This window comes from Oncorhynchus tshawytscha, linkage group LG12 (genome assembly GCF_018296145.1).
Source record: "Oncorhynchus tshawytscha isolate Ot180627B linkage group LG12, Otsh_v2.0, whole genome shotgun sequence".
In the NCBI taxonomy this organism is placed as follows: domain Eukaryota; kingdom Metazoa; phylum Chordata; class Actinopteri; order Salmoniformes; family Salmonidae; genus Oncorhynchus; species Oncorhynchus tshawytscha.
The window spans coordinates 36208602-36221358 of record NC_056440.1 but is presented as its reverse complement, the minus strand read 5'-3'; the positions used below and the strand labels follow the sequence as shown (position 1 = coordinate 36221358).

The window sequence follows — 12757 nt, the reverse complement described above, 5'->3', positions numbered from 1 at the left end:
AGATGCCATACAGTGAGTCAGCTGTATTTAAAAATTACAAATATTTAGCCTTTTTTTTAACTAAGCAAGTCAGTTAAGAACAAATTCTTATTTGCAATGACGGCCTACCCCGGCCAAACCCTAACCCGGATGACGCTGGGCCAATTGTGCGCAGCCCTATGGGACTCCCAATCATGGCCGTAGCTGTAGTTTCTCACCACTTTCTAAATTAATGAGATTTATGTGTTATGTAACATATTGGATGTTAAATCCTCCAATTCCCATAGTAGCTTCTAGAAATAATAAACCTTTTCCATTGCTGTCTTATGAGAAATAAATAATGCCATTTTAACAAGAGAAAAATAAAAACAAATATTTCCCCTCTCTTCCCCAAACCCAGGCGTCAGTTACAAGCTGCAGAGACAAGCTGAAGCCTGTCAGCTGATGGTTGTTTTTTCCTGTTCTGTTCTGCATCTCCAAAACATGACCAAATGTGGAAAAACAAGAGCAGGCATCTGTGTGGGTCATCATTTGGTCAGGGATAGGCACTCCTTACACTCACAGGGTCTCCACATACAGTAGTAGGCTATCTATCTATTTGTGGATATAGTCCCACTTTATATTGTGTCACTGAAATAATGTGTGGTAATTACATTGGAACAGTGTAATGACAGTAATTACGGTATAGATTCAAGTTATTACAAAATACATCTATCTACACAAATATTTATTGCTATCCATAGAGGTTGTATATTTGTCATGACTACATGATGAATGTGCATGTGTGTATGACTGTGTATGTATTTCTGGTATTCATGAATACATGAGCATTGTATTAGTTTTATATTGGAACTGTGAGGCTGCTTACCTCCTGGCCAGTAACCAGCAACAGGCTGCTCTCCTTCCCGTGCTGCACTTGTCTGAAGACATGGTCCAGAACCAGCAGCTCAGACCAGCAGTTGTGAAGAAGCTTCATCTGATCCCCCACCTCAAAGAAGAGACAGAAAACAGCAGGTCACCTCAAAGCTTTAACTCATTCCACACAGACGGCAAAACTTGGTGGTAGTGGAGAACCAATCTAATGTCAAACCCAATGTCAAATAAAACAGCCTACACTGATATTACAAACTCAAGCGGGCATCAATCTAACATCAACCCCCTTAAAAGCTAGCATCCACATGGGATTGTGTGGTTCCACCTGAAACACACATAGCTACATGGACAGATAAATGGGGTGACTATAAAACCCAGGGAGGAAGATGAGGGTCTTTGTGCCATATTTCCAGCGTCTGGGTCTGGTGTCAGTGTCTCGCAACTCATCACGCTGCATTTACGAGCCACAGAGATGACCTCTCCAACCTCCTCACCTCTCCGTGTCCTCCGTCACCCCCCTAGCTAGCCCATTAAAGCTGATGGTAGCGTGTGGTGTGTGAGGGGCTGGCCAGGGGGAGGTGATTGGACACTCCTCATTGCTAGTACATATGACTCTGGGAGCCGAAGGACGCCTCAGTCAGTAATTCTGCAGCTCTGCAGCTGGTGACACACAGAGTGTTGCTGTAGCCCCCTAATAGCGTTGTCCCGCATCCGGACACACATTCATCTGGCACGGGGATGACAGAATTACTACCACTTGAATGAAACTATATATCTGTCCAGAGGAGAAGTCCAATCTTGCTCCCGGTTGGAGCTACAGGACCAACACAAAACGTCTTGATTCATCAGGGGGGGTCATGGGGAGGAAGCTGAAGGGCACAGCAACCTACTGTACTTTCTCTCAAGGAGGAAACAGATACAACATTTCACACACACACACTCACATACACACAGATACACACAGGCTCTCACATTTTCCATAAGCATAATCCCATAGCTAGATGAGTTTACATAACATTTTATAAAATCAGATATTATGACCATTTAATCTGATATTGTTTCAAAACAAAAGCCCCATTACTATCATTGATGTTATGTCTCAGACCATTGTGAGTCCGGGGGCAGAATTCTCCTCCCCAGTCAGGTCTTTCACCATAGTACTGATGATACTACAGTAACTCCTGACCACTGATCACTACATCAGAACATGGGTCCTCAGAGGCATATAGGCCTACCAGCCTTAAAATAACCCAGTTGAAAGACTAAAGTGAGGGGTCACGGGCCCATGTGTGTATCCCTCTGACACAGCCTATACAAAGATACAGTGCCTTCAGAAAGTATTCATACCCCTTGACTCATCTCACATATTGTAGTGCTACAGCCTGAATTCAAAATGTATTACATTGATTTTGATCTCACCCATCTACACACAAAACCCCATAATGACAAAGTGAAAATGTGTTTTTAGACATTTTTGCTCATTTGTAGAAGCACCTTTGGCGGTGATTATAGCTTTGAGTTGTCTTGGGTATTTTTGAGTCTACTGGGGTACTATTTACGTAAGTATTCAAAGCCCTTTGCTATGACACTCTAAATTGACCTCAGGTGCATCCAATTTCCTTTGATCATCCTTGAGATGCCACTACAACTTGACTGGAGTTCACCTATGGCCATTTCAATTGTTTGGACATTATTTAAAAAGAAACACACCTGTATATATAAGGTCCCACAGTTGACAGTGTGTCAGAGCAGAAACTATACTATAGAATTGTGATGCGGCATATATCTGATGAAGGGTATAAAACCATTTCTAGAGTGTCAAAAGTTTTCAAGAGCACAGTCATCTCCATCATTGGGAAATTGAAAAAATATGGAACTACCCAGACTGCCTAGAGCTGGCCGTCCGACCAAACTGAGCAACCGGGCAAGATGGACCTTGGTCAGGGAGGTGACCAAGATCCCAATGAGCACTTTGAAAGAACTACATAGTTCCTTGAAGCCACTCCCGAGAAAAAGTCATGTGACAGCACGCCTGGAGTTTAATAAAAAAAAGCACGTGAAAGAATCAGAGCATGAGGCAATAGATTCTGTGTTTGATGAATGCAAAGCGCTATGTCTGGAGAAAACCAGGCACAGCTCATCACCCATTTAACATCATCCCTTCCGTGAAACATGGTGATGGTAGCATCATGCTGTGGAGATGCTTTTCAGCGGCAGGGACTGGGAAACTGGTAAGGATCGAGGGAAAAATGAATGGAGCCAAATACAGGCCAATCCTTGATGAGAACCTGCTTCAGAGTGAAAACGACCTTAAACTGGGGAGAAGATTTACGTTCCAACAGGACAATGACCCCAAGCATACAGCCAAAGTAACGCTGGACTGGCTTCAGAACAAGAATGTGAAAGCCCTTGAGTGGCCAAACCAAAGCCCAGGCTTGAATCCCAATGAAAATCTGTGGAAAGACTTGAAGATTGCTGTTCACTGACGCTCCCCATCTAACTTAACAGAGCTTGAGAATGGAAGAATGGGAGAAATGGGAGAAAATCCAAAGCTGAAACAGACATACCCATGACTCAAAGCTATAATCGCCGGCAAAGGTGCTTGTAAAAAGTATTGGCTCAGGGGTGTGAATACTTATGTAAAATAGACATTTCTGTATTACATTTTCAATAAATTTGCAAAAATGTCTTAAAAAATGTTTTTGTCATTATGGGGTTTTGTGTGTAAATGGGTGAGGATTTAAAAAAAATATTTAATCCGTTTTGATTTCAGGCTGTAACACAACAATGTGTGAAATAAGTTAAGGGATATGAATGCTTTCTGAAAGCACTGTACCATGTTCCTTTCTCACTCAGGGAGTGTGGCCCATCAGATAATCCACACAATGGACTCACTGTCACGAAGACAAGGCTGAGAGAGAAATAACAATAACGTGACAAAAAGTTGCTTCTAAATGTACGCTTCAATTCAGATCTGGTGCTACAAGAACAAACAATCCATTAGTAAGTTCACGTCGTAAACCATTATCTGGCTGAGGACATCATGAACAATTAGCACAGTGACCATTGAGCAATAGCACTGGTCAGCATTCATTATGGATGGGCAAAAAGTACAAAATAAAATTACAAAATACCATTAAAATCAATGTATCAAAATAGACTACAAAATACTTATATTTTCAAATGCATTTAATTAAAATACATTTATTTTCTATTTTAAAGTACAGAATTTAATTTGCAAGTAACTGGCCCAAAATAACAACAATATTCTCAGTAACTGATACCCGAAACGTTTTACTTGCTATAACTGATAGCAAGATATGTTGTTGTTTATCTACCTTAGTTGAACGCACTGTAAGTCACTCTGGATAAGAGTGTCTACCAAATGATCAAAATGTAAATGTATACATGGAAATACACATCCCAAAATGAACTGCAAAGCACACTGGGTATTATTAATGGCCTTGTGTCAGGCGGAGCTCATTAGAATAATTCAGCATGCTTTGCAATTGTAATTTTTTAATTTGGAATTATATTTACTTAATTTAGCAGATGCTCTTATCACAACGTAGTGCCATCAGACTTCTGATAGCAATGCAGGTGAACCGCTCTAAAAAAAAATGTCAATAGAAAAGTATTTTGTAACATATCCAGGTCAGCCACCACAGTGTCCGACAACAGTATTGATGTCTTTCCCCTTTGGGGCCGGGAGTAACATTTGACTGGGGCCATAACTTGTGCTGTACCGTATGGCACAACACAAATGCACCATTCAGTTGACAAAGGGAATTAAAGTACAAGGCCTATCTGGCTCGGACAGTGATGCATCTCAAATCATTACCCAGAGGGAAACAGAATGGGTTATGGCGTCACCTCTTTAACTGCTGCTGTTTGAGTGCCTCCACCAGGAACAAGGAGATACAGAAACAATGACAGCAATCTGTCATAATAAATAGATCATTTTACACAGGCCTTCATTCTTTACTGCCAATATCTGTGTACAGGTGCAACGTTTTAGAAAGAACATCAGGTAACCAAAAGATAAAGCTCTACCTCTATCATTTTTTCTTGAATATTCTTGATATTGCTTATCTATTAAGTATGATCATTACAATGATAAGATATGATAATGCAATCATGATTATAAGGATAATTTCTCAATGTGCATCTCTCGCCTATTGTTTCCCAGTGGACTGGAGCCTGGGAGCTTACCTTGAGCTCCTTGAAGAAGATGCAGCTCCTGGCCCACTCCACTATGGAGAACAGAGTCTGGTCGGCCATGCGACACATGAGGCTGAAGGTGCTGAGCTTTTCCTGCCGGCCCCGGCCACTCTGCTCCTGCTGCAAGAAGGCCATGATCTTACTCTGCACCTGCATCTCATCTGGGTCGCAGCGCAGCAGCTCCAGCACGAGGGGGGGCTGGCTGGGAAGCTGCGGGGAGCCACCAGAGGGGTATCCGTCAGGTAAGGGGTACCCCACCAGAGACTCTGGGGAGCTTGTGTAGGGGTCAGGGTACTCAGACTTGATGGCCCTGCTGGGGAATGCTGTGTACTGGTACTGGGTGGGCAGGGGCCCTTGGGGTTGCATGGCCACCCCCAGGGAGGGGGGTCCGTAGAGGCTGGCCTCGTAGTCTGTGGGGTTGATGGAGGTTGGCATGGAGGGCATAAGGCCTTTGGGGAGGGATGGGAGGCTGTGCAGGGTGCCGGTGAAGCCATAGTTAGTCTGTACAGGCGAGAGCTGTGGAGGAGCAGAATCCAGCTTGAAGCCTGTGGAACGGATCAAAGCCTTCTTCTGCTGCTTCATGGCTCTGTCCCGCTTGTACATGGGGCCAAACTTATTCCTGCCCCCACGCATGCGGTCTGCACGCACCGCTGTCAAAGAAGAGACATCACGTTGAGAAACAGAACCGCTATCGACAACAGTGGATCTGTTATATGCCATTTGTTACTAGGCTCCTTTAGCCAGAAAGATATCAAGGAATAATGTCACTCATGTAAAATAACTCCTTATGTAAGTCCTTATAAAGAGAAACTCAGTCAAACGTCTATCATTGAAAATACAGCCATAACAAGTGCACAGGAAAATATCCTAATTTAGTCAGGAATGTTTGGCAGTTTCCTGAACAAATTTTTTGAAAAAGCAATGTAAAACAACCGCCAGGGTATCATACTCCGGTAACACTTTATTTGGATAGACTACAGTATCAGTAGCATTTCAGCTAACTATCTACTAGCCCTAGCTGTAACCCTAACCTTAACCCTTTTCCTAACCCTAAACTTAACCCTTACCCTTATTCGAAACCTTACCCTAACCTTAACTGTAGCAAGCAGTTGCTCATCAACAGATAGTTTGTTGAAAGTGTGACCCATTCTCCTTTATTCTACTACACATTTGAATGATCTTTTTGACAATTTACTATACACAACATAAGCTAATGCCTTTGACGTTACGTAACACTAAGCTTGTTGATGTAAATAGAACGCTTAAAACCATCAGCGAGAAGCCCAGAGTTTTATCAGCAAGTCAAGAATGTGTCATTTCTCCACGGAAACAGGTGCTTTCTCGCATCACATGCCTGGGAATCACTGGTGAAATTGGCGCTCTGGCCACCGTCATGTTTTGCATGCTCTATCCCCTCACAAAACCACATGGACACTCTAGTCTGTATGTTGTCTGTCCCTAATGCAAAGCTACCACAACAACTTTTGCACAAACATTTGACAATACAGATGCAACTGATTGCTAAGGCAGGCTATAAAATCCATTCTATACTCTAAAATGTAGGTATTCAACAAGGGTTCTTCTAATATCGTCAAAGTTCTTTGAAGAAACTTTGGATTCTTGACACTGAAAATTTCCCCCAAAAGGTTCTTCCAAGAACCCCATTGGAGGTGGGGTTCATGGAGGAACCTCCTTAGTTGGTGGGGTTTCTTGCATGAACCTAACTGCCAAACTGAAACATTTGAATGTGAAAGGACAGCAGGTGCAGGCACTTAACTGAAAAATGTAAAGATCTCCTTAATTTAAGGTTTGTCCCTTATATGATCTATATTGATATTATTGATGAAACCATCTATCTTTCATATTTGTGCAAATCTTTGTAAAACAGAAAATGGACACAATTCAAAGGAAATCAATCAACAGGGGTAAGAATATGTAGAGTTGAAGTCAGAAGTTTACATACACTTTAGCCAAATACATTTAAACCCAGTTTTTCACAATTCCTGACATTTAATCCTAGTAAAGAATTCCCTGGCGTAGGTCAGTTAGGATCACCACTTTATTTTAAGAATGTGAAATGTCACAATAATAGTCGAGAGAATGATTTATTCCAGCTTTTCTTTCTTTCATCACATTCCCAGTGGGACAGAAGTTTACATACACTCAATTCGTATTTGGTAGCATTGCCTATAAATTGTTTAACTTGGGTCAAATGTTTCGGGTAGCCTTCCACAAGCTTCCCACAATAAGTTGGGTGAATTTTGGCCCATTCCTCCTGACAGAGCTGGTGTAACTGAGTCAGGTTTGTAGGCCTCTTTGCTCGCACATGCTTTTTCAGTTCTGCCCACAGATTTTCTATAAGATTGAGGTCAGGGCTTTGTAATAGCCACTCCAATACCTTGACTTTGTTGTCCTTAAGCCATTTGCCACAGCTTTGGAAGTATGCTTGGGGTCATTGTCCATTTGGAAGATCCATTTGCCACCAAGCTTTAACTTCCTGACTGATGTCTTGAGATGTTGCTTCAATATATCCACATAATCTTCCTCCTCATGATGCCATCTATTTTGTGAAGTGCACCAGTCACTCCTGCAGCAAAGCACCCCCACAACATGATGCTGCCACCCCCGTGCTTCACAGTTGGGATGGTGTTCTTCGGCTTGCAAGCTTCCCCCTTTTTCCTCCAAACATAACGATGGTCATTATGGCCAAACAGTTCTATTTTTGTTTCATCAGACCAGAGGACTTTTCTCCAAAAAGTACGATCTTTGTCCTCATGTGCAGTTGCAAACCGTAGTCTGGCTTTTTTTCTGAGATCTTGGCTGATTTCTTTTGATTTTCCCATGATCTCAAGCAAAGAGGCACTGAGTTTGAAGGTAGGCCTTGAAATACATCCACAGGTACACCTCCAATTCACTCAAATTATGTCAATTAGCCTATCAGAAGCTTCAAACACATTGACATCATTTTCTGGGATTTTCCAAGTTGTTTAAAGGCACAGTCAATTTAGTGTACGTAAATTTCTGACCCACTGGAATTATGATACAGTGAATTATAAGTGAAATAATCTGTCTGTAAACAATTGTTGGAAAGATTACTTGTGTCATGCACAAAGTAGATGTCCTAACCGATTTGCCAAAACTATAGTTTGTTAACAAGACATTTGGGGAGTGTTTGAAAAACGAGTTTTAATGACTTCAACCTAAGTGTATGTTAATTTCCGACTTCAACTGTATGCTATAAGAATCATTTGAAGGCTGGCTGTATTGGGTGCGGATGACTTAACAGCTCAATTTTGTGTCTGTGTCTGCAGGTATACAGAGGAGGAGGCATACACTACCGGTCAAAAGTTTTTGAACACCTGGCATTCTCTCAACCAGCTTCACCTGGAATACTTTTCCAACAGTCTTGAAGGAGTTCCCACATATGCTGAGCACTTGTTGGCTGCTTTTCCATCACTCTGCGATCTGACTCATCCCAAACAATCTCAAATTGTTTAAGGTTGGGGGATTGTGGAGGCCATGTCATCTGATGCAGCAATCCATCACTCTCCTTCTTGGTAAAATAGCCCTTAGTGTGTTGGGTCATTGTCCTGTTGAAAAATAAATGATCGTCCCACTAAGCCCAAACCAGATGGGATGGCGTATCGCTGCAGAATGCTGTGGTAGCCATGCTGGTTAAGTGTGCCTTGAATTCTAAATAAATCACAGGTACCGGAGGGTCAAGTCTAGGACCAAAAGGTTCCTCAAAAGCTTCTACCCCCAAGCCTTTAGACTGCTGAACAATTAATAAAAATCTTCTTCTCATTGGTGCCCTTTAGTAGTTGTTTCTTTGCAGCAATTCGACCATGAAGGCCTGATTCACACAAGTCTCCTCTGAACATGTTGAGATGTGTCTGTTACTTGAACTCTGTGAAGCATTTATTTTGGCTGCAAATTTCTGAGGCTGGTAACTCTAATGAACTTATCCTCTGCAGCAGAGGTAACACTGGGTCTTCCAGTCCTGTGTCAGTCCTCATGAGAACCAGTTTCATCATAGCCATTGATGGTTTTTGCGACTGCACTTCTAGAAACTTTCATGTCTTTAAGTAATGATGGACTGTCATTTCTCTTCGCTTATTTGAGCTGTTATTGCCATAATGTGGACTTGGTCTTTTACCAAATAGGGCAAGGTGAATACTGTCGTGTGCATATTCTGTTAATCATCTGTGTAATTACTATTTTTTGGATTCACAGACTTCACTCTCCCTACACCTGTGATGAATATAACAGGAAACCTGTTCGATCCCCATGCAATGCAAAATCAGTCTGACAATAGATACAGAGAACATCAACACATTAACATCAACACTCCAGAGGGTATGCCCATTGAACTTGGGGCTCTGCTCGATGTTTACGTCAGATTTTGATATTTTATTCTGCTTTGCCACTAAAATCAAAATGAACACTGACAACAAAAAAGTGTGTTATTGTTATGCATATTATTATTAATAATAATAATAGGGAAGGGGGGATAGTTCAGAAATGTACCCCAAAAGGTTCTTCAAAAGGTTATTTGAGGATCCATTAAATGGGGTTCTTGGAAGAACTTATAGGGGTTCCCCACAGTTTCAATTTGAAGAACCCCTAGGATGCTCCAGATACCTTTTATTTTTAGTGTAGGCCTACTGACCATAAAGAAGAAATGTACATATTTTAGATGAATAGCAAATTATTAAATGATTAAAAAATGCAAATAGATCTACAGTCATACAATTTGATTTGCATATGGAAAAATATGCCACAACATTAAGGGCATATTTCTTCTGGACAATAATGTTGAAATGCTCTCACTGATAACGTCAAATTAAGGGGTAAAATGATGAGGAGAACCATACCTTCTAATCTCATGCCAACATTGAGGCATTTCTGGAATCGGCAGAAGGGACATCTCTTCCGCTGTGTTTTGTCTATTTTACACTCCTGGTTTTCTGCACAAGTGTACCTCTTATTATTCTGGACTGTCCTCTTGAAGAAGCCCTGGAGAAAATATCTACATTAGGTTGACGGGCCACAATACCCACAAACACAAGGGGGGAAAGGACATTTTAAATAATGAGTAATTCCAAATGAAAATACCTTACAACTTTCACATGTAAGGAGTCCATAGTGGTATCCTGAGACCTTATCTCCACAAACAGGACACAATTCTTCCAAATCGGCATCATAGGTGTAGTCCATTACTTTCAAAGGGACGCCTAGTTAGCGAATAAAATCAAGGGTCAAGAAAAACGGTGACGCAGGGATGTCATTAATCAATTAATTCAAATAATGTACCGTTTTTTAATCGAATGCATTTACTTCCCATGACACATTGTAAAATGCAGGACGAAATTGCAGGATTCATAGCAGTTGTGACAAAAATGTATGTTTTAAATCAAACGTAATTCCAATAGTCCTAAAACCTAACAAAAACAAGTTTGGCTAATAATAATTATGATCTTAATATGGGTTGACAAATCATAATGTACATAGGCGAAGAATGCAGAAGTTTATTGATTTCCACATTGAACATGATAAATAGTTGATCTAGTGATATTCGCATTTTAATAATGAGAGCTGATCTATTTCAGAAAAATAAGACCGATGATTCCATACTGTATGCGAGCATACATACCATATTTATATTAATAGTTTATACAAATCCAATTGAATTTTATTTTTATGTTACGTCTATTAGGGGTAACAAACATCCTAAAATTAAACAGGCATATGATTACACAGATTCATTCAGCCCAAAAGACACCAAATATAAGACGCATAGATGGATACCTTTATTGTCCCCTTCTTCCAAGTGCTTAATCCTATAAATCATGAAATGCCCCAAACCAGGATAGAATAACGCTTTGTATAATCCAAACACACAACACCGCCACGCGCGCTTCAGCTTCAGTAGTCTTCTGTCTGTATAAACCTCGCACGCATTGCCTTCGACACAGGTCCTGTACTCAAGGCTCTTCTATTGGGAGATTGGTCATTGATCAGTGGATGCGACCACCTATTTTTCGGAAACAACCTAAGCGGTACGGTGTACTCTTTCTTGCAACATAATAAACGGTTAGAGATGTCAAATCTGAAGGAGAATGCAGTGAACCATCAAAAAGGAACAGAGGATGACCGAAGGTGATATTAGCCATTACTATTAATATTGTTAGTAGGCCTATTATTAGTATTATTTTCTTATTAATCGTATTAGCATGATGATTAATAATAATCATATTTATATTAACATTATGTAGCATTGTTAGGCTATATCGATCGTTATTACAATTACTGTTATTATTATTCATGCTTTTGTTGTTATTGATATTACTCTCTCATAATCATCAGTCGTTTTAGTTTTCGTTATTTTAATTATGTGACTAAATTAGGCCATATTGATGTGAACAGCAATATTGTTTTTACAAGAAATTAGTAGGCCTATAGCCTACGCATCAAAGGATAGACGTATACTTTCACATCAACAGGCCTTAGATATATGCTAGGTAGATTTATAAAAGGAAACGCATATGACTTAATTATATTTCAAGGCTGTTTCAACAATACATTTCAACAAGGAGCGTTAGTCTATTAACTATTTTTTTTATAATTGTTCATTACAAAATAGGAAGATTAGGTTATATTCGATAAGTAGGCTTAATTATTTTGTTCGGGTATAAGTTATTTGGTAGAATTAAATTAGATTCACTGATTCGCACTGACTCTATTTGACGTTCTGGCAATTATGCAAATCTATTAGCTTACTCTATACCTCAAGTTCAGATGTAGAGAGGAAGCATTTCATTTTGTACCACTTTTATTTCAAATGCGCCAAACTAGGTAGCTAGCGTAATATTTTTCTTATTTTTCTTACTGAGACATGAAGAAGCCAAACAAACAAAAAATAAAAGTGTTCAAGGATAAATTCTTTTGAATAGCTTATTTCCCAGATTGCCTACTGAAGGCTTATGCAAGGTTTATATCATATTTGTCAGGATACATTATGCTTTACGGCCTAGCCACAAATATGGGAAGTGCAGACAGAATTTCTTTATTAAAATTGTGGTCTATCTCATTCTTAATGACTTTAAATAGACTATTCGAAATGGGCTTGCTACAACAAAACATTAGAGGCATATTGCTATATGTATAAAATATTGCATAAGCCTATCTGTGGGTTTACAAAGTTAATGTTGGCATATCCAAAGTTTAAGACAATTGTACAGATTCATCTAGCGGATTATTAGACTTACCTTGTGCCTTTTCTCCCAACATTTAATTGCCTATGAGGTAGGCCAGACGTCGACGATAATAAAACCTTAAATAAGATGCTGCAAATCTTTGGCCACTCTAGATAGCCTATAAAATCCGAATATACAAAACAAATACTTAGCCTAAAAACAGATGATTTAGGAAAATGGGGATCTCCACGAATAACTGCAGTCATTTCCAGCTTTGTCTTTGCTCTTCCTTCTTTATTAAATAGCAAAAAAAGTTACTAAAGTTCTTATTGGTCATCGACATGTCATGTGACGACCACGGATACGATGATGCGCCCCTTTCTCACAATCCAAGCAATATAATAACTGAGATGCACACATACAGTGTATCGTACGGGGCTATCAGTGTCCTCAACCTCATCAGTATCATATATGCCACAAAATGGACA

The 12757-nt window shown here is 40.1% G+C and overlaps 1 protein-coding gene across 2 annotated transcripts in view; it reads right to left on the bottom strand.

Moving 5' to 3' along the window:
- LOC112263084 (nuclear receptor subfamily 5 group A member 2-like) overlaps window positions 1-12540 on the bottom strand; it is a 29165-nt gene extending 16625 nt beyond the window's left edge. Inside the window, exons 1-5 of one of the 2 annotated variants that reach the window (XM_042294879.1) lie at window positions 12342-12540; window positions 10189-10307; window positions 9948-10089; window positions 5065-5723; window positions 848-967 (exon numbers count right to left, since the gene is read on the bottom strand). In XM_042294879.1, the coding sequence (XP_042150813.1) occupies window positions 848-967; window positions 5065-5723; window positions 9948-10089; window positions 10189-10307; window positions 12342-12363 (1062 nt within the window). In that variant the 5' untranslated portion in view covers window positions 12364-12540. The remainder of the gene's footprint in view (window positions 1-847; window positions 968-5064; window positions 5724-9947; window positions 10090-10188; window positions 10308-12341) is intronic. The other variant, XM_042294880.1, reaches the window with a different exon arrangement.
- Between the last annotated feature and the right edge of the window lie 217 nt (window positions 12541-12757).